The sequence below is a fragment of the Coregonus lavaretus genome, assembly GCF_964263955.1.
Source record: "Coregonus lavaretus genome assembly, chromosome: 2".
Taxonomy (NCBI): domain Eukaryota; kingdom Metazoa; phylum Chordata; class Actinopteri; order Salmoniformes; family Salmonidae; genus Coregonus; species Coregonus lavaretus.
Window position 1 is genome coordinate 55,542,472 of NC_139989.1, and position 23,658 is coordinate 55,566,129.

Consider the following 23,658-nt stretch of genomic DNA (forward strand, 5'->3'; position numbering starts at 1 on the left):
ACACTTATTGCAATAAATACACTTTTCTTACGGTATCTTAAACACGCACACACACACACACACACATACAAACATACATACACACACACGCTGGTCGGAAACAGGTTGGTTATAATCCTGTGCTTTGTAACATGAGTCTCCTCACACAGAGTATCAAGTCATCAACGTCCTTACTGTGTGATATTTATCATTATGTACATCTCTTGGTTCATGTACTTTACATTAGGAAAACAATTGGTTTAAATCATATTCTAACATGTAGCAACACACAAATATCTGTATCTTGTAACTGAAACTATAAATGACAGCTTTATATCATTGTTTCATAAAACACAAAAAAATGCCCACATATTGTATAATGTATACCATGTCACAAGTCAAAGTGGTAACCTAGAACCCCTGTTCCCTCATTGACAAATGTAATGTCAGTCTTGTGTTTGCTGTCTTGATGAAAGCAGAGTGTCCTCTCCACATGTTTTAAAGTAATAATTTTCATCCTTTGGTTCGATTTTCCATATAACATTGGTGGACGGCTCAGTCCCATCCAAAGTCTTGTCCAGTCATCTGGTAGAACCTGATGTTGAATGGCCTGTAGAAATCCCTGAGCCTCTGCAGCACCTCTGGTGAGATCTGTGGATGAGGCCTTCCTTTGGACTTCCCCAGACACCGGGGCCTGCTGCTTCCCTCTGGCTTCTTCAGACAGGGGAATCCCTTAGTCTGGTTGAAGTAAAAGTGCTTGTCGCTCACCACCCTCTTCAGACCCAGGAAGTCCTGCACCCGGCCCATCTCCCCTGCCGGATCGGACACCAGCCGCTCACCGCTGACGAACAGGAAGTGAGATAAGGGGAAGTGCTTGAGCCAGTTCTCCAGGTGCTTGGCGTACAGGCCGATGCGCACAGCGCTCCACGAGGTGTCGACCAATCCCGTAGAGGTGTTCTTGAGGGCCAGGCTCTGGAAGGAGGGGAGGCCGGGTTGTTTGGACAGCGTCTGGGTATAGTCGGAGACTGCCCGGGTCACGGGGTCGCGGACGACCACAATGAGCTTGGTGCGGCAGTTCATGGTGCAGAGGCGACGAGGAGCCTCCTTGGTCACAAAGTAGCTGGGCGTCTTCTCCATGGTGATCTGACCTTCCAGGGTCCGAGGCATCAGGTTCCTGACAACAGAAATGGAGAAGAATCAGTTACTGTCAGTCACTCAACGACATGTCAAACTTCACACTATGCAGTGTCATAAATAGCTGGAACATTTATTAATAATATACTGTACATTGGATAGGATTCTTACATCTGTGTGTTTTCACAGAAATGAAGAAGACATTACAGACACACAATTTTAGATACACATCTTTGTCTAAGCCAGATATACATCCTTCAAGTTCAAAACTTTGTCCAAAAATGTTTTTTTTATGGAATGTTTCATTTCCAAAAACACTGTTTTCCTCTACAAACTCAGGTATGAAAAATTGCATTCTTAACTGCCACAAATCCAGCATTGTATACCTAAATTAAAGCTTCTCCTAAACAGTCATGATTAAAAGAGTACAGTCTATGTTTATGAACCAGTCCCCAGCCCATCCCAGTCCTGGTATAGGAGCCATGGGAAACTGGGAGGCCGCATAGCCAATATGGATCTGATGAGCCAAAGCCACAAGAACCACTTAACAGCAATTTCCTTAAGACTTCCTTCTCCAGCCCCCTTTTCTGCACCGCAGAGTGATGTGTTCCCCCCACAGGCAGGCTCTGTGGAGAATTTAGCCGTACCAGACGAAACAGATTCAGGACTGCTATGAAACACAAGGCTAGCTAAGGTGCTCAGCTCAGTTACACCGCCTTTCTCACAGCTACTTTTAGTCTTAGATCATAGACACCTCTTGTAAGAGATACTGTATACTGGAAAAAGATACAACAGATAAAGTCCCAACTCTGTCCTGTAGGCAAAGATGTAACTGAGGTGTCATAAGAAACGGTTCCATAAGAAACATTCAGTTCAGACAGGAGAACAAGCCTCTGTCACCTCTCTCAGCATCTGTTCATCTATCTGCTCTGTGCATGTTCTGACATGGCTGTTTGGCTCAACAACAACCCCAAAATCAAGTGCAGTGATGTCTACTATAAAGTATAAATCTGTCAATGTGCACTTGAGCAAGGCACTTAACCCTAATTGCTCCAGGGTAGCTGTCAACAGTGGATGATCCCTGGCTCTGACCCCACTCTCCGAGGGTGTCTCAGGGGAAGTGGGATATGCAAAAAACAAACTGGTATAGGACAAATGTAATCACCCACCTAATTATTAATTATCGTATCTACTGTACTGTACTGTACTGTACTGTACTATACTGACCAGGGAAAACTCCAAGCTCTACTGTCTATAATTCTGCTTCATCTAAATTCATCTGAATAAATTCTGTTATATGCCATGTGTCTGGTCTGGGGGATTTGTGGGTAATGTGTGGAGTTGGTCCAAACCTCTACTGACGTCTGAGGCCGCTGTTTTGTGGTAAGAATGGATTCAGGGAACAAATTGTTTTACTTAACAAAGGATGAGGAGAAATGTTAGTTAATAGCAATTACTTTTCCATCCATCCATTCATTCATCCATCCACATCATAGGCCTACAGATGTAGGATCTTAATTTGAGCCAGTTTGCTACAGCAGGAAAATAATCCTGCAGCAACAATATGTGAATTATTATGTGGAATATAACTAATGGACATTTTTGCAGGGGTTCATACATTTCTCGTAAAGGAAAATCAAGTCTGAATTTTTCAGAACCTTCAGAAGTCTTTTAAAACCTTAAATACACTATAAGTTTTACATGTTCTGCATTGCAGAAATGTTATCCTGCAACAAGGTGATCAAATTAAGATCCTACATCTGAATAGTCTGTTATTCTTAAGGAGACCTTATTGTGGCTTTACTGAAATAAACAACTTCAACATATACTCTATGGACAGCCAGCACTTGAAAAAGTCAGTTTGTTTTTTATGAAAAGATTATTGAAGATTCGCCAAAACAATAATGGAGAATGACAGGAGTCCTTTCAAGTGCGTCTATTATTGACAAGGGATGAAGCGCCCATCAAATGAAGTTCAAAGAGTTCGTCCAAACAGTGTGTGATCCTAGTTTAATTTAGCCAGTTATTCCCCAGCAGGACTCTGGCAGTGGTTGCTGACTGACTTTGACGATGGTTCAGAGACTTTGTTGGGTAAATCAAACTGTTCATTAGGCCTTGTGTCTGCTGCCAGACATGACATGGCACTAAAACAGAACGGTTTAGCTTAACTGAAGTTGGAATGAAAACCAAACCAAGAAAGGAGGGAGGGAAGCTAATCAAACTAACAAGTAATCTCAAACAGGTTACAGTCATGATAAACACAGATAGTGACCTCTGTACATTTCATATTTTATTTTAAATAGTTTTCAAAATGATATATATATTTAAGTATTCGATAGCATGGGCATGCTCTTGGTTGGCTTTTGAGGAGGACTAAGAGTGTTTTTAACACCCCTCTATAATCTCTTTATACCATATTTTGGCTTTACTTTAGTTGAATTACTAGGTGGACCAATACCTTCAACCCTGTTGACATTCTAGAGAGCTTCAGCAATCTCTAAAGGCTCAAATCATACAGTTAACAGAGTGGAACAACAACATGACCCCCTATTAGCTCTGAGCTAAACACTGGTTTACAATAGTTCAGCAAGAGTCATCTGTAGTCAAAGTACAGGGGTTTTGTACACTAGGTCTTCTATAATCACAGGTGGACAGAACTAGAGCAGTTGTACTGTGACAACAGGGAAGGCTGCTGAGGGGAGGATAGCTCATAATAATGGCTGGAACGGAGCAAATGGAATGGCAATCTAATGTATTCAATGTATTTGATACCATTCCACTAATTCCGCTCCAGTCATTACCACGAGCCCGTCCTCCCCAGTGAAGGTGCCACCAACCTCCTGTGTGTGAGAAAAATGTCTGTAATCTCCAAACAGTCCGGATGACACAAACACACATTGGTCAAATGTGCAGAAAAGACTACAACACATTATCCACTTTCAACAGCTTTGTTTACAATAGTGGGTGCTGGATATCCACGTTTGAACGTTCATCAACAAAAGTAATATAAAATAACACCGCAGTATTATATTCTGCTAATGTGTTTACTGTTTAAATGTAGCCAATAAACACATCCCATTTATTGATTAACATCCAAAAATGTTAATTCCCTGTCCTGTCTGTCTGTCCCCAGTCCTGCTCTGCCAGATCGATGTGTCTGTCTCTGTATATCTGTGATGACAACAGATATGACAGGACAGCGACAACAGATACAGTCGTAGCCTAATGGAGGTGATGATGTTGGTTGGGTGTCTCCTGTCTGGCCTTGGGTGTCTCCCCTCATAAGTGATGTTTGTCATTGCTGAAATGGGCCATAAGAACTTCTCCTTCCATATTTATGAATAGTTAATGTGATGCACCCTCCCCAGGTCCCTATCTATCTCCCTTACAATCTGCCTCATCATCATACAATCAATAGGAGCCACTCTCTCCCTATCATCAATGTGTTTGTGTGCCTTAAGTGTCAAGCACAATCGACATGCATTTGTGAATCTGTAGAATAGTGGGACATATGCTTCTTAGGACATTCTTCGAAATGAAAAACAAGGAACAGCAAGCGTCCAGCTAGCTATAACAAAGTGTAGCTTAAGAGCTAGCTAAAACATAGCGTAGCCCAAGAGCTAGCTAAAAGTGTACCCAAGCGCTAACTAAAAGTGTAGCCCAAGAGTTAGCTAAAACATGTCTGACTGCTACAGTACTTGGAAAGGCAGCAACAGAACAGGGTAGAGTTCTCTATCTGGGGCTTTCTTGGAGAGCTTTTCTGAGCTATCCACATTAGCCAGTAGGTCCCCGCTGTTAGAGGAAGTGGGTATTTTTACCCTGAAGTGATATGCTGCTGATTATACAACTGATATGTAGTAACCAATCTGGAGCGGAGCGAATAAGCTACCCCCCGCGGCTAGGATGTGGCTGACACATTTCCTGCCTTCACCATCATAACCCTGTAAAGTACTGGTACTACTACTACACAACATACTTCACCTATACTGTGTCTTCCTGTAAGAGAAACATGGGAAGTCTTGTGTCTATGGAAAAGTGAATTGCTAAGACTTCAATGAATTATGAATTATGACTGTACCAAAATATTTATAATATCAACAGTCAAGAAACACTATTTATTTGTTCAAACCTCACACCGTTCTGCTTTAGAACTGTAAAGTAATCATAATGCCTCCACTTTACTAAGAGGCAGGAGAAGCTGACTGAAGTGGACGTTGGAGTTGGAGGATCTGCTCACTAGGTTTATTGAGCACAGAGCTTGTTGGAAGTAGTCTCTAAGTATTCAGGGCCCATATTCACAGAATCTCAGAATAGGAGTGCTGATCTAGGATCAGATCCCCCCTGCCCATATAATCTTATTCATTAAGATCTGAAAGCCAAAACTGATCCTCGATCAGCACTCCTTCTCTGAGACGCTTTTTGAACACAGACCCATAACTCTGTCTGTGCGATCCAATTAGAGAGACTGAAAATCAGCCCCATAAAAGAGGCAGGAGCGCAAACAACAAGCTGAAGAAAACAACAACTCCCAGCAGCCCTGCTGTGCACAGAGGGTGTCGGACAGAGACAGACAGACAGCCTGAGGGGACAGGCAGGGCAGGGCTGTCTGACTGACTGTGGGAACCTTTCCCAACGTGCAGTGCTTCCTGCCTCTCTGGATAGCTTGATAGCATGTTGTTTACTGTATTCTCCTTGAATGACACGAAATCAGGCTTAAACCTGGAACCTTTAAGGTTCAATGACTGTTATGTGATGTTATGTAAATTACATTGAAATTCTAAATACACAGTGGATGTTTTGACTCTACTCTGTATAGATACTTTCCAAGCATTCCTTCAGTTTGACTGCATTTCACCTACAGGATGTAAACATGTCAAAAGAGCACGAGGAGGCTTCCATTTCCCCAAAGAGAAAACATAAACCGGTCCCTGATGATGTGATTTGATATTTGATATCACACTACAACAGGAAACGGGACACACTGTACAAGAAGAGAGCCACTGAGCCTTTGACATGTGTACCGTACGTGTGACACTGAAGGACCATGGCAGGCCGACATGCTGGCGACCTGTCTCTGATGTCAGGTCTTTGTGACAGCTGAGCTGACGAGTTATAGCGTTGGCCCGGCCGTGGTGCCAGTAGTGTGTCAAGGCCGCCAGACCTTGGGGCAACACATGGGGCAACACATCATGGCCTCAGGATGGCCTCAGGATGGGCAGGGCTGCTGTGATTGAACACCAACACTAGCCAAGCAATATGCAACATTCTGGAACAGTCTCAGTAAAGAACAGAACCCACAGAGCTGTAGCGATGTCATGATTGCATGACTGAGAATTAACCATGAACCCACCCAAACATCCGTACCATACCACTCTACCCTCTCTGTCCCTCTCCCACCAACCGCTCTATCAAATGCTATGGAGCCAGAGACCAGGGGTGCCAATGTCTGATATCCCCATACCACACACACACATCCGCATCACAACCCCCCCCCCTCCCTCCATGACATTCTATGAAACACTATGGAGCCAGAGACGGGGGGTGCCATGTCTTAGTAATCTGACTCACAGCAACATTACCCCCCCCCCCATGACACTCTATCAAACACTATGGAGCCAGAGACAGTCTGAAAAATACAGTAACACTACCCACACACCCCAGACATAGCCTCACATCCACACCACTTTTCCCACCCACACACACACACACACAAACACACATACACACACACACACACACACACTATCTGGTGTGTCTCAGAGACGTAGTGTGTGTCAGCCTGGAGGTGAAGGCCTGTGGATTCACAGTGGGTCTCCCATCAGGCTCCACTGCCCACATCCACCCATTCATACTCAGACAGGAAGAGGAAAATAATGGTTATACATAGTATATAGTAGAGTAGGGGGAAGTAGCTACACCAGAGCTTGGGACTAAAAGGTTCTATCTGTAATAATATGATTGTGAGATAATTGGCTTTACATTTCTGAACCCTCATTGATTTGAATGGTGTCAGCTATTTTTATCTTTTTGGTTTGTTTTACTTAACAACATTAATTGGGGGTATTTAGAGCACGATATAGGTAGAGAACATTGAACAGAACAAGGCTATGTAGATTGAACCGTATAGTCCCAAGCTCTTGTAACAGGTTCCTTAAACAAGAGTAGGATACCATTATCATAGGTGTGATAGAGAGATATGAAGGACTCTCCAAAACGGTAAAAAAAAATAAAAAATGTATGTGTGTATGAGCGTGCATGTGTATGCAAGTGTGCGTGTGTGTACGTGTGTGTGTACATGTGCGTAGGCTTCTCTTTTTAGAGATGAAGTGCAGTGGAGCCCATGACTAATTAGTGACTAGAATAGAAGTGGCCAATCATAATGAAGTATCATCATAGGATCTGAGGTCAATAATGTGTCTCCGGGGAGTTTTCTGGGGAACGGCTAATGGCTTCAACATTTACACACATGAAAGTACATAGGCCAAGCAGTCAAAAACCATGTAGCCGCTGTCAGTCCTGGGCTCAAATACTATTTGAAATCTTTCAAATACTTTGAGTGTTTGTTTTACCCTGCCCGCGAGTGCCAGGTGGGTGGGGTTTGGACTTTTGGGACCTTTCTATTGGTTCAATTGCAACAGGCAAGGTTAATGAGGCACAGATAAAGCATTTGAACCCAGGTCTGGCCGTTGTTATTGTAGGACGCCAACGGTCAGCTCCATGACATGCTGCTGCCATTCTATATTCAACTGTACATACAAATAAAGGTTCACTTTAGAAACATATACTTAAAAGATTTTCATGTTACTGCATTTAGCTCTCGTTTGATTGAGACCTTGAAATAGTTTGATTAAGTGTGACAAAGCCATTGGCCCATGAGCCCTCTGGGTAATTTCAGGCTATTTCCATTAAACATTTTCCATCGTTTTTAACCTAACATTATTCTTTGTGGGGATGGTGGAGAAACCATGCATGACAACCCAAGGCATCTGAAACATTTCATTTTGGCCTGTCGAAGCGAGCTATTATTTCTCCTCACAAACGCATTTCTGCTTCCTACTCCTGACTGACTGACTGACTTATTACCGCTGGGAGTGCAGCTAAAACGACAAAACGTTCTGATGTCTCCTCAGTACTTTATGGGATCGCTAAAAATAGAGCACAACACACCTCAAATGATTATAATTCCCACCATATGTGGTGTGAGTATAGGGCCTAGTAGTCTATTGTATCCCACCCCCACCTCCACATCCACCTCAACCCACCCAGGCCCAACACGATTAAAACACTATGCAACTGAACACTACAGCCACTTCCTGTTCTGTTTGCAACTGAACGCCGCAGCCACTTCCTGGCCTGTTAGACAACTCAACACGGTATTCAGCCTCTACTTATCATTAATGGCCCCAGGGCAGGACAGTGAGGGAATGAGGTGTTGGGAAAATCACCTTTACTCTAATGGAAAATCAGGCTTGCGTACTGTACTGTAATAATGTGTTACTTTTATAGTCCGTTTTATACATTGTCTGGACTGAGAGTGATGCTGTGAGATGTTTTTATAAGTTTAGCAGAGTTGAATCGTCGTTGTGTGAGATTGAAAGAAGATTTTGAATTTGTATTTAATTTAAATGTTTTCATATTTTATAAACAGTACAAAACATACACATACAATCGACAACATCATACAAACATCAACTACATCACAGCTGCCCAGACCCACTAGCACACACCCCCATCTCCAGTGCCTGCATCACTTTCCGCCACATGGCCTCAAACTGCACCCTTTTGTTTCTCTCCGTAGCCCACACACTTTCAATATTTAAATAATAAATCACTCGATTTTTCCATTGTGTTAATGATGGCAAATTGATTGATTTCCACGTTTTTAGTATAAGTTTTTTCAAGATGAGTGATGAGAAGAAAATCGTCCAACCCATCGGGTATCTCACTACACTCCCATATGCCATATGTCTTGAAATATGCAGACAGATGGATTAAAAGTATGTTTACATTGTATTACTTCTGACAGTCAACTTTGTAGCTCCGCCCACAACTTCCGGATTTTATAGCATTAATAATAATATAATATGCCATTTAGCAGACGCTTTTATCCAAAGCGACTTACAGTCATGCGTGCATACATTTTTTTTTTGTGTATGGGTGGTCCCGGGGATCGAACCCACTACCTTGGCGTTACAAGCGCCGTGCTCTACCAGCTGAGCTACAGAGGACCACAAGTTTACTGTGCATGACTGTAAGAATAGCATTCCCAGAAAGCATGGATTATTGAGTCATTATTAGTTTTACACACAGAATTTCTTATTCGGTACTAATGCTATGACCAAGCCTCATGGATTGATACAGTGAGTGTCAATTTTGCTTATATATTTTACAAAATCAGATCCATAATCAGAAAAAAAGTATAATTGTTTTATTTTGACTGAGACCAGAAGCACTCATCAATAAATCTACAGTTTATGTCAGATGAATAGGAGAGAAATTAATCTTGTCTAATCAATATTGTGTCATGCATGATCAATGTGTTTAAAATTCAAAATGTGATGAGGAGGGAAGTGAGAAAGAAAGGTTATTCCATATTTATATCATTGAGCATTACACTATTCTTACAGAATGTACCCATTGGAATTCTGAAGATGGTTATAACAACAACAGAAAGGTCTATAACTATGCATTGACTACAGTATCATTTAGCTTGATAGAGGTGTGTTGCTCCTGCAAGCTTCCAGCAGGACTACAATGACTGTTTCATGTGCAGAGAGGGAGTATGGTGTAGCTGTGCGCTAAACAGCCCATTTAAACGTTGTTTTGCTTCCATAATGGTCATTGCAATAGATCTTTTAACATTTGGTTGATAACACTAATGAGCATATCACTGATAACAACAGTAACCAACAAGGAGCGGCAGGTAGCTTAGTGGTTAAGAGCATTGTGCCAGTAACCGAAAGGTTGCTGGTTCTAATCCCTGAGCCGACTAGGTGAAAAATCTGTCGAAGTGCCCTTGAGCAAGGCACTTAACCCTAATTGTTCCTGTAAGTCGCTCTGGATAAGAGCGTCTGCTAAATGACTAAAATGTAAGGACAGTGAAAATCCACCTGTTGTCATCATCACATCCATATGACTTCATCTATGGCACTTTGTGAGCCTATGGGATTTCCAGTACTATTGACATGCCCCTATGCCGCTGCCCTTAAAGGATTTATACTATATTTTAATTGCAATCCGATTGGCTGAGGCCTTCGGTGTCAGGGGTAAAGGTCAGCCAATTGACAAGCTGTCAAAATATTGATGACATCACTTGCGTATTGGTGTTTTCCCTCAAATTGAAATGCAGTAATGATCTTTTCATGAATCACGCTGTATCATCATCACGCATATTCACTGTATGCTTGATTGTGTTCATGCACAGTACAAATCATGATAACAGGACATTCACATTTAACAGCTTGCCTACTATATGTTTTTAGAATTTCAATATGTAGCTAGTGTATCTTTCTGTATGAACGTGAGGAGTGGAACAAGTGAACAGCATCTTATTCATAATTCTTTAATATTTATGAAAGCAATATGAAAAATAAGTGGAGATCCATTTTGTCCAGTCCAGTCACTATGGCTGAGTTTACACAGGCAGCCCAATTCTGATATTTTGTCCAGTCCAGTCACTATGGCTGAGTTTACACAGGCAGCCCAATTCTGATATTTTGTCCAGTCCAGTCACTATGGCTGAGTTTACACAGGCAGACCAATTCTGATCTTTTGTCCAGTCCAGTCACTATGGCTGAGTTCACACAGGCAACCCAATTCTGATCTTTTGTCAAGTTCAGTCACTATGGCTGAGTTTACACAGGCAACCCAATTCTGATCTTTTGTCCAGTCCAGTCACTATGGATGAGTTTACACAGGCAACCCAATTCTGATCTTTTGTCCAGTCCAGTCACTATGGCTGAGTTCACAAAGGCAACCCAATTCTGATCTTTTGTCCAGTTCAGTCACTATGGATGAGTTTACACAGGCAACCCAATTCTGATCTTTTGTCCAATTATTGGTATTTTGACTCTTATGGTCCAGATGTCTGACTGGACTGTAGCTCTTTCTGATGTGATGTCTGACTGGGTTCAATCCAAACTCAAATAAATCTCCTCTCTGCCTCAGAAGCATACATGAAGAAGCTAATCTCATATAATTCACTGTCTGGGTAAAACATGTCAGAACCAATGGCTAGTCTAGTACACAACACGCTAAGGCATTGACTGACGGATGGACTTTGTCAACGACGTCACACATCTTGTAGCCAGCTTGCAGGTTTTGAAACATGGCACTAATTTACAATGTATGAAATTTCACTGCATATTCAGTGGTCCTATTCACAAGAGGGTTCTCTTTTGGAGGAATATGTGTGACATTCTTTCTGGGATTTGAGAAGTTAGGGGGGGGGGGGGATGTTAGCAAGAGAAAGCACAAAAGTAGAAAAGCATATTTCATACAGTTTGGTTTATTCATACAGTATAACTCAATAGGACTGGATAGAATTCCATGATCTCTCTTGATCCATCTGTCTTAAATCAAGTCTTTATGGCGGTGTCACACTGGTATACACAAAGATTTAGTAGCTTGTAATATTTGTAATATTTGTTAGTCATCAATCCATTAGGAGTATTTTCTACCATCAGCCTTTCCAAGAAGTCTGTTTTCTCCCAGTCCCTCCCTGCTTTACCTATAGACGTGTTTACATGCCATCTAAATGACAAATGTTTTCCCCCCAGAATGAGCCAACGAGGCATTATGTCATTTCCATACAATAAAGACCCAAAACGTTCATAAGAAAGCAGAAAAACTAATTAGTTCATTATAAAGTCATCAACAACAGGAGGCAGATCTATAAAAACAGTGACAACTCATTTACTTCATTGTGCCCGCGTCGTGGTAACATATGGATAACACTCCATGCCATTGTGCCACGGAAAGCTGAGGTTTGCTGGTTTTCCTGTTTCAACTGTGTCTGGTGTGGCTCTCACAGCGCCCATATGAAAAACATTGGCCCTAAGTCTATTTAAACCCATGAAACAACACAGAATATTATTAAATCTCCCTTTTCATTCTGATGGGACTGTTCTGTGGCTTTTTCCAGTTCAGTAATGGCCGTAGGCACACATGCAAACTACACAGACACACAAACGCACGCACACACAAGCATAGACGCACGCGTGGCCGTACACACACACACACACACACACACTTTCTCATGCACACACACACACTACTCTCTAAGGCTCTGTAAAGTTGAGGAAAATAGCTGGCAAGAATCACAGAGAGAAGTCAGTGGGAAACACTTAAAAGAGGTCTGAGCAGTTTTGTCTTATAGCAGACAATGATTTTTGGAAGAACATGCGTGGGATGGGATTGTGTATCTGTGTGTGTGTGTGTGTGTGCGTGTGTATGTGTGTGTGTGCACACGTGTGTGCGTATGTGCATATTAAGTCTCTCCAGTATGCCTATTGCCCCTGTATGTCCCTGTGGTTGACAGTCATAAATAATAATGTTTTTTATGACAGTGCACGAACAGTCCCTCTCCCACTCTATTAGAATCAGATGCAGTCATCATATTTCACTGTCCAGGATATATGGCTCCAGGCATATTATCACAATGCACTAACTGTTGTCAACTCTCCCAACTCTCTTTCTCTGTCCATAATCATGTGTGTCTCTCTGGCAATGACAACACATTTGGTTCCAAAACTACATGAGGCAAGGGTCACACAATGTAGATAAAAAGTGTATAATATTGTTCTCGTTATAAAGCATTTCAAAACTATATTCTTTGTTGATTATATTCAAATACAAGAAGCGAGATTCACAGGCCATTTGGCGGGTAGCTAGAGCTCTGACGACAGTATGCAGCTGTCATGGATTCTGAGAGGAGGACAGAAGTTCATACACACACTGACATGTCAAAGCAAAGGGCTTTAAGAGGAGGCTGTCACATTGTGTGTGTGTGTGTGTGTGTGTGTGTGTGTGTGTGTGTGTGTGTGTGTGTGTGTGTGTGTGTGTGTGTGTGTGTGTGTGTGTGTGTGTGTGTGTGTGTGTGTGTGTGTGCATGGATGAGTTCCCACCACCAAACTGTCACTGTCCTCTCTCTGATCTATGGATGCAAACAGATCCAGTCTTTCACACTCTTCAAGATTCAGTGACAAGAATTTCATAGCCTGGTCGCAGATCTGTTTGCCAACTCCTATGGTCCCTGGGAGTTGGCAAGACAGCACAGATAGATCTGGGTCCAGGCTAGCTTATTGTTTCTCTATATCTCACATTTTACTGTATATGATAACAATAACTGTTCTGCAATAGGAAAACAATGCACCTTGAAGAAGAAAGGAATACCTCTCGTTTAATCCATTCATATTTTCCTTCACCACTTTGTCCTATCACCTTGTCTCCACCCTTCCATCTTACTTTCGCTTGCCCCAAAGTTTTGACCCTTTAGGCTATTCAGCAGCATCTTCTGACAAAACACTGAATTAATAGCAAGCAATGATTATGATCGTATTACATCCCATATAACTGATGTAGGTGAGCACTACAGAATGGTTCTGGTAACATACGTACTGTCGCTTTTGTATAACTCCATCAACTGTCCTTTCAAACAATGTGTTGCTCATGACATCACTGATATGACTGAACACTGTTTCTAGTTGCTGTGGCCACATCTGCATGTGATTGTGATGGTGTTGTGCCTGCTAAAGCCCCGGCAATTAAAACACACATAGTATTTCCAGATACTACACACACACTACCCTGCCCTGCCTCCTGGAAACCAGTGCTACCACACAAATTACACATAAACACTTCTCCTTCATCTGCCACTCTTAATGAACAGAGAGACAGGGAAAGAGTGCGAGAGAGAGAGAGAGAGAGGGGGGGGGAGGGAAGGGAGGGAGGGAAGGAAGGAAGGAAGGAAGGAAGGAAGGAAGGAAGGAAGGAAGGAAGGAAGGAAGGAAGGAAGGAAGGAAGGAAGGAAGGAAGGAAGGAAGGAAGGAAGGAAGGAAGGAAGGAAGGAAGGAAGGAAGGAAGGAAAGAAGGAAGGAAGGAAAGAAGGAAGGAAGGAAGGAAGGAGAGAGAGAGAGAGAGAGAGAGAGAGAGAGAGAGAGAGAGAGAGAGAGAGAGAGAGAGAGAGAGAGAGCGAGAGAGAGAGAGAGAGAGAGAGAGAGAGAGAGAGAGAGAGAGAGATACCAGCACCAGCAGCATGGTAAAATGATCAGTGGCAAAAGTGTTTCCATGTGTTCGTATGTTTTAAGTTTACATTTTGCTAAAAAGGTTAAGAAAAAATAAGAAAAATATTAAATTACAGCTGAGAATTTCACACTCTCTTCTGCTCTCTCTCCCTCTCTTTTTCAAACTCAAACTATCTGTTATCAAATTCTCTCCCACTTCATCTTCCTCCATCCATCCCATGTTGTTCCTATATGAGAGAAAGGCTTATCTACACTAGCTAGACCCTAGATCAGAATGTTCTGAAGCTACAATAGCCTGATTCTAGATCAGTATGTGCTGTAGCTACAATAGCCTGATCCTAGAGCAATATGTGCTGTAGCTACAATAGCCTGATCCTAGATCAGAATGTTCTGAAGCTACAATAGCCTGATTCTAGATCAGTATGTGCTGTAGCTACAATAGCCTGATCCTAGATCAATATGTGCTGTAGCTACAATAGCCTGATCCTAGATCAGAATGTGCTGTAGCTATAATAGCCTGATCCTAGATCAGAATGTGCTGTAGCTACAATAGCCTGATCCTAGATCAATATGTGCTGTAGCTACAATAGCCTGATCCTAGATCAGTATGTGCTGTAGCTACATTAGCCTGATCCTAGATCAGAATGTGCTGTAGCTATAATAGCCTGATCCTAGATCAGAATGTGCTGTAGCTACAATAGCCTGATCCTAGATCAGTATGTGCTGTATGTAGCCCATTCCTCTGACTATCATTGTCATGCTAAACATGTCAAACACAGTCAGAGGAATGGGCCGAACTAATGAACATAGAGCCTCTTCACACTTGCTACACTTTTCCTCAAAATACGGTCAGCTACACGTATTACTCAAATATAAACTAGCATACTTGCAGTGGTGGAAAAAGTACCAAATTGTCATACTTGAGTAAAAGTAAAGATACCTTAATAGAAATTTACTCAAGTAAAAGTGAAACTCGCCCAGTAAAATATCAACATGTCCCTGACTGAGTCTGTAATACCAACATGTTTCAAGCAGACCACCATAGTCCCCGTGCCCAAGGACACTAAGATAACCTGCCTAAATGACTACCGACCCGTAGCACTGACGTCTGTAGCCATGAAGTGCTTTGAAAGGCTGGTCATGGCTCACATCAACACAATTATCCCAGAAACCCTAGACCCACTTCAATTTGCATACCGCCCCAACAGATCCACAGATGATGCAATCTCTATTGCACTCCACACTGCCCTTTCCCACCTGGACAAAAGGAACACATACGTGAGAATGCTATTCATTGACTACAGTTCAGCGTTCAACACCATAGTGCCCTCAAAGCTCATCACTAAGCTAAGGATCCTGGGACTAAACACCTCCCTCTGCAACTGGATCCTGGACTTCCTGACGGGCTGCCCCCAGGTGGTAAGGGTAGGTAACAACACATCTGCCACGCTGATCCTCAACACGGGGGCCCCTCAGGGGCGCGTGCTCAGTCCCCTCCTGTACTCCCTGTTCACCCATGACTGCATGGCCAGGCACGACTCCAACACCATCATTAAGTTTGCCGACGACACAACAGTAGTAGGCCTGATCACTGACAACTATGAGACAGCCTATAGGGAGACAGAGACCTGGCCATGTGGTGCCAGGATAACAACCTTTCCCTCAACGTGACCAAGACAAAGGAGATGATTGTGGACTACAGGAAAAAAAAGAGGACTGAGCACGCCCCCATTCTCATCGACGGGGCTGTAGTGGAACAGGTTGAGAGCTTCAAGTTCGTTGGTGTCCACATCACCAACGAAATATCATGGTCCAAACACACCAAGACAGTCGTGAAGAGGGCACGACAAAGCCTATTTCATCTCAGGAGATTGAAAATATTTGGCATGGGTCCTCAAAAAGATCTACAGCTGCACCATCGAGAGCATCCTGACTGGTTGCATCACCGCCTGGTATGGCAACTGCTCAGCCTCCGACCGCAAGGCACTACAGAGGGTAGTGTGTACGGCCAGTACATCACTGGGGCCAAGCTTCCTGCCATCCAGGACCTCTATACCAGGCGGTGTCAGAGGAAGGCCCTCAAAATTGTCAAAGACTCCAGCCACCCTAGTCATAGACTGTTCTCTCTGCTACCGCACAGCAAGCGGTACCAGAGCGCCAAGTCTAGGTCCAAAAGGCTTCTCAACAGCTCCTACCCCCAAGCCATAAGACTCCTGAACAGCTAATCATGGCTACCCGGACTATTTGCACCCCCACCCCATCTTTTTACGCTGCTGTTACTCTGTTAATTATTTATGCATAGTCACTTTAACTCTACCCACATGTACATATTACCTCAACTACCTCAACTAGCCTGTGCCCCCGCACATTGACTCTGCACCGGTACCCCCCTGTATATAGCCTCCCTACTGTTATTTTATTTTACTTCTGCTCTTTTTTTCTCAACACTTTTTTGTTGTTGTTTTATTTTACTTTTTTATTAAGAAATAAATGCATTGTTGGTTAAGGGCTGTAAGTAAGCATTTCACGGTAATGTCTACACCTGTTGTATTCGGCGCATGTGGCAAATAAAATTTGATTTGATTTTGATTTGTTTTGAAAAGTCTATAAGTATTTGGTTTTAAATATACTTAAGTATCAAAAGTAAGTTTCTAATTGCTAAAATATATTTAATTATCAAGAGTAGAAGTATAAATCCTTTCAAATTCCTTACATAAAGCAAACCAGACGGCACCATTTTCTTGTTTTTTAGCCAGTGGCAAACTCAAACACTCAGACATCATTTACAAACGAAGCGTGTGTGTTTAGTGAATCCGCCAGTTCGGAGGCAGTAGGGATGACCAGGGGTGTTCTCTTGATAAGTGTGAGAATTGAACCACTCAAAATGTAACGAGTAGTTTTGGGTGTCAGGGAAAATTTATGGAAGTAAAAAGTATATTATTTTCTATGAGTTAGGTGTGCTTATTGATTCAACCCTCTTTGCCTACAAAGATGAGACTGTAACATTTAAGTTCACATTTAACATTTTAGTCATTTAGCAGATGCTCTTATCCAGAGCGACTTACAGTTAATCTTAAAATAGTGTAACTAGGTGGGACAACCACATATCTCAGTCATAGTAAGTACATTTTTCCTCAATAAAGTAACAATCAGCAAAGTCAGAGCTAGTAAAAGGGAAAAAGTCAGGTTAAAGCCTATGATCATTCAAGAGGACATGGGCTTTTAATGGGAGTGCACCATTCAATTTCAATAGAATATAAAGTACCAGTCAAAAGTTTGGACACGCCTACTCATTCCAGGGTTTTTCTTTATTTTTACTATTTTCTACATTGTAGAATAATAGTGAAGACATCAAAACTATGAAATAACACATATGGAATCATGTAGTAACCAAAAAAGTGTTAAACAAATCAAAATATATGTTATATTTAAAATTCTTCAAATAGCCACCCTTTGCCTTGATGACAGCTTAGCACACTCTTGGCATTCTCTCAACCAGCTTCACCTGGAATGCTTTTCTAACAGTCTTGAAGGAGTTCCCACATATGCTGAGCACATGTTGGCTGCTTTTCCTTCACTCTGCGGTCCGACTCATCCCAAACCATCTCAATTGGGTTGAGGTCAGGGGATTGTGGAGGCCAGGTCATCTGATGCAGCACTCCATCACTCTCCTTCTTGGTAAAATAGCCCTTACACAGCCTGGAGGTGTGTTGGGTCATTGTCCTGTTGAAAAACAAATGATAGTCCCACTAAGCCCAAACCAGATGGGATGGCGTATTTCTGCAGAATGCTGTGGTAGCCATGCTGCTTAAGTGTGCCTTGAATTCTAAATAAATCACAGACAATGTCACCAGCAAAGCACCCCCACACCATGACACCTCCTCCTCCATGCTTTACGGTGGGAAATACACATGTGGAGATCATCCGTTCAGCCGCACCTCATCTCACAAAGCCACGGCGGTTGGAACCAAAAATCTCCAATTTGGCCTCCAGACCAAAGGACACATTTCCACCGGTCTAATGTCCATTGCTCGTGTTTCTTGGCCCAAGCAAGTCTCTTCTTATTGGTGTCCTTTAGGAATGGTTTCTTTGCAGCAATTCGACCATGAAGGCCTGATTCACACAGTCTCCTCTGAACAGTTGATGTCTGTTACTTGGGCTGCAATTTATTTGGGCTGCAATTTCTGAGGCTGGTAACTCTAATGAACTTATCCTCTGCAGCAGAGATAACTCTGGGTCTTCCATTCCTGTGGCGGTCCTCATGAGAGCCAGTTTCATCATAGCGCTTGATGTTTTTTGCGACTGCACTTGAAGTTCTTGAAATGTTCCGGATTGACTGACCTTCATGTCTTAAAGTAATGATGGACTGTTGTTTCTCTTTGCTTATTTGAGCTGTTCTTGCCTTAATATGGACTTGGTATTTTACCAAATAGGGCTATCTTCTGTATATCCCCCCCCCCCCCCACACACCTTGTCACAACACAACTGATTGGCTCAAACGCATTAAGAAGGAAATAAATTCCACAAATTAACTTTTAAGAAGGCACACCTGTTAATTGAAATGCATTCCAGGTGACTATCTCATGAAGCTGGTTGAGAGAAGGCTACTACATGATTCCATATGTGTTATTTCATAGTGTTGATGTCTTCACTATTATTCTACAATGTGAAAAATAGTTTTAAAAAATAAAGAAAAAACCTTGAATGAGTAGGTGAGTCCAAACTTTTGACTGGTAGTGTACATGGATTGTATGTTAATATGGGATGTCATGTTGAACTGTATAAATGGTGTTTAAAACACTGTCATGATGATTAACAACACCCCAGGGACTTATAGCTTCTTCATCTACATCAAGTCAGGCAGGGTTGTATTGACACACACACATACACACACGCACACACACTTACATCTGACTGTCAATGTGTACATCTCTATGTCTGTTATTGACAAAAGCCTTCAGTAGAATTCTCCACAGGTGAATAGCTTCCCCAGGGGAGAACACTGCTCATCATCTACCCGTCATCCTATCTCCATTTATCATCCTACATCGGCTGAGGTGTCATCTTTCTCCAAGGCTCAACATGCAGCTTCAACTGAAACTGTTGTGAACAATACACATACAACAAAATGATATGCTAGATGTTTATATAGCAACTGATTTGATATGTATGAAATACAGCCCCAGCCCCCAATTCACAGATTCGATTCAACAAGATCACTGCACAATTGGCTAGAAGCCGCGCATGGTTTTTACTGGCACTGATAAACACTCAATGAACATTGTAAAGTAGCAGAATATGTGCCTTACCTGTACCACTCAAGTCCTTTCTCGTAGAACCTGTCGAAAAAGTGAGGTTCTGCCCCGACAGCTCTCACGTCCGGATGAATCCGCAGGAACTCCAGCAGAGCGCGCGTTCCACCTTTCTTCACGCCGATTATGATGGCTTGGGGGAACTTCTTACTCTCAAATGTGTTGGACACGGGGATGCGGTTACCAGCTACATTTTCCTTAGTGCTCTCCGGTATCTCTTGTGGGAGCAGTCCGCCTTCAACCCCCTGTAGCGAAGCGACGGGCTCGTCCGTTGAAGGGTCTGTCCTGTTCCAGTGAGTCGGGTCGCCCGGGTGGTGAGGATAAAGTCGCCCTGGCGGTCGTAGGTTGTCGTACGCATGGTCCGAGACATAGTCTCTGTTTACAGTGTGATGGTCGAACATCTGTCTCGGCGCCGAGTCACATAATCCGGTAAGACAGTAGAAGAAATAGGTGAAAATCACGACCATGGTAAAACACACAGATACTTTGGACAGCGCCTTTCCAAAGTTGAGCCTTGTTCTACAGCCCACACTACATCCCATGAGTCGCTGTCCTGTTCGTTGCGCAAGGAACAAAATGTTGTCACCATACTGCTTTTTCTTACGTTGAATAGCCTAACTGTTCTCTATCTAACTATTTCCTAAATCCTGAAAAGTTTAGGTGTTTCATCATCATAACACCCCAAAAGTGAAGCATTGTCATCGAACTTATCACGGTGATCCTCATACCATTGTCACGCATCATTACACAAGACAGAAAACGGGTCTTTAACCTTTTTAAACAAGCATTTGTCATTCTGCATGGCTCAACACTTTTCATTCAGTAATGATTCCACTGCCTTGCTGTGTGCTCAAGTCAGCTCTGGTGATCTCTCATGCAAGGTTTCCCCTCTCCTCTCCTTCAAAGATTGCTGACACACCCTTTAAAAAATCTCCACCCTTCCCTTCTCTAGCAATGGATAACATGCCCCATGAGACGTTTAGCAGCATTCAATGGTGTAAGCTATTGTCAACAGCTGGTTCTTTATTCTACTGTACTTGTTAAGCTATACACCTCTCTTCATCCTTCCAGACTGGGTTGTGTAACAAGCATACATTTGAATCAATTTACAGCCCACAGAAAATAATACCATCTCTATTTAACACAGCGTATCAACTTTTAAAATCAAAAGAGTAATGTATTTTAATGGTGCATGCTGTCCCAGGAAAAGGACAAAAAACGAATAACAACCTTTCACCCTTTGAACCTCATGATAGATGAAACGTTCCTCTTATGGATGAGAAAGACCCTCAGGATATCCATCCAAACCATTGTACTTTATCTGCACCTCGAGACTCCTTGTCATAAGAACAAGTGGTGCGGCAGTCCTTTCATATCTACTGACACAAGTCTCACAACAAAGACTTGAAAAGCAGAGCCCTGCCCCAAACTCATTCCCAAGCATACCTGTTGTAGATACAGTGTTATGGTTTGGTGTAACCTAGCAGAATAGAAGGCATTGCTGGGAGAGAGATCATCACATCACACTGTAGGTCTATAATGTATAGAGTTTCAGGGCCGACAAAGGTGTGTGTGTGTGTGTGTGCACATGCGTGTGTGTGTCAGGTCCTTTGAACCTGACTAATACCAGCGTCTCCAGTTTGAATAAACTGGAAGAGAGATCATCCGTCTGGGAACCACATGCACACAGACACCCCTGGGGGAAGAAGCTATGGTACAACCCGAGAGAACTGACAGAGAGAGGGGGAGAAAGAGTGTGAGGCGGAGATGCAGTTTAAGCCCCACCCTCTTCAACATATATATCAATGAATTGGCGAGGGCACTAGAACAGTCTGCAGCACCCGGCCTCACACTACTAGAATCTGAAGTCAAATGTCTACTGTTTGCTGATAATCTGGTGCTTCTGTCACCAACCATGGAGGGCCTACAGCAGCACCTAGATCTTCTGCACAGATTCTGTCAGACCTGGGCCCTGACAGTAAATCTCAGTAAGACAAAAATAATGGTGTTCCAAAAAAGGTCCAGTTGCCAGGACCACAAATACAAATTCCATCTAGACACCGTTGCCCTAGAGCACACAAAAAACTATACATACCTCGGCCTAAACATCAGCGCCACAGGTAACTTCCACAAAGCTGTGAACGATCTGAGTGTCACGCCCTGATCGAGAGAACTCTCGTTGGTTGGGTCAGGGTGTGAGTTTTCTGTTGAGATCTATGTTAGTGTATTTCTATGTGGTAGATCTAGGTTGTATTTCTATGTTTGGCCGGGTGTGATTCCCAATCAGAGACAGCTGTCGCTCGTTGTCTCTGATTGTGGGATCTTGTTCCGTTTAGGCTTGTATGTCTATAGCCTGAGGACTTCACGTTATGTTGTTTCTTGTTTTGTTTTATGTTTATTGAGTTAATAAACATGTACGCTTTTCACGCTGCACCTTGGTCTGAAACGTCTCTCAACGTTCGTGACAGAAGATCCCACCACAAAAGGACCAAGCAGCGTGCCGAGGAGGAGCGAATAGCTTTGTCACAGGTGGGCAAATGGTGGTCATGGGAGGAGATATTCGCTGGGAAAGGACCCTGGGCGAAGGTACAGGCCCTGGCAAGAGAGGATCAACGACAACGCCAACGGGACCAACCGCTGAGGAAGCCCGAGGGGGGGGGGGCTAGAGGGGTGATCGGGAATCGAGAGAGGAGAGCCTCGACCACTGCACCCAGTGGGGCTCCAGTTGGAGTCCCTACGACCATGGGATTAGGAATGGGAACAGTTTTACACGGAGGAGTCGGAGGATGACGACGACGATGAGGTTCTGTTCCCTAACTCGTGGGAGCTCCCGGAGGAGTCCTCACTGGAGGAGAATTGGCGAGAGAGAGAGAAGGACTGGAGCAGTCTGAGAGAGGAGGCTACCACGTTACGGGGGCTGTTAGCTCAGAGGGAGCAGGAGTTATCTGTTCAGAGGGAGGCGCTACAGGAGGCTCAAAGGGAGAAGGAAGTAGTGGAGGCACGGAGAGAGGAGCTGGTCAGGCAACGAAAGGAGTGTGTGTTCATTGAGGAACCTAGGTATGCAGAGATACGCACTGTGTCGCCAGTGCGCATTCACAGCCCAGTGCGTCCTGTGCCAGCGCCCCGCACGTGTCTTGCGAAAGTGGGCATCCAGCCAGGACGGGTTGTGCCAGTTCCCCGCACCAAACCAGTGGTGCGTGTATCCAGTCCAGTACGGCCCGTACCTGCTCCCCGCACCAAACCAGTGGTGCGTGTCTCCAGCCTGGTACGGCCTGTACCTGCTCCCCGCACCAAACCAGTGGTGCGTGTCGCCAGCCCGGTAAGCCCCGTGCCCGTTCCACCGGTGCCTGGTACAGCACCGGTCAGCTGCTCCACTCCGGAAATGGTGCCCAGTCCAGCTCCGGTCAGCGGATCCGCTCCGGAGCCAGATTAGTCCGCTCCACCGGTGCCCAGTCCAGCTCCGGTCAGCAGCTCCACTCCGGAGCCAGAGCAGTCCGCTCTACCGGTGCCCAGTTCAGCTCCGGTCAGCGGATCCACTCCGGAGCCAGAGCAGTCCGCTCCACCGGGGTCTAGTTCAGCGGCTCTACTCCAGGCCCAGACGTCAGCCCCTCTCCAGGTTCGGGGTCTCCCACACCAGGGTCCAGACAGGGCTTGGTGCATCGTGGGAGGAAGGAGAGGGGGAAGCATCGCGCCGAGGTCCAGACCAGACCAGGGGCGCAACGGGGAGGCAGAGAGGGAGAGGTCGTCACGCCCGGAGCTGGATCTGCCTCCGAGGACGAAGGCCCACCCGGACCCTCCCCTAATGAGTCAGGATGGTGCGGCCGGAGTACGCACATTTGGGGGTGGGTACTGTCACGCCCTGATCGAGAGAACTCTCGTTGGTTGGGTCAGGGTGTGAGCTAACTCTCTCTCCTCTGCTCTTGTCCTTCTAGACCTGTCTGCTGCCTTTGATACTGTGAACCATCAGATCCTCCTCTCCACCCTTTCCG

At 43.9% G+C, this 23,658-nt stretch overlaps 1 protein-coding gene across 1 annotated transcript; it reads right to left on the bottom strand.

Annotated features, from left to right (window-relative positions):
• Positions 1-534: 534 nt before the first annotated feature.
• LOC311104142 (heparan sulfate glucosamine 3-O-sulfotransferase 6-like) lies at positions 535-20,211 on the bottom strand (the record flags this gene model as incomplete). Its single annotated transcript, XM_084145829.1, has 2 exons — positions 535-1,153; positions 19,667-20,211. 2 exons carry the CDS (start codon positions 20,209-20,211, stop codon positions 535-537), a joined length of 1,164 nt encoding a protein of 387 aa, XP_084001955.1.
• Between the last annotated feature and the right edge of the window lie 3,447 nt (positions 20,212-23,658).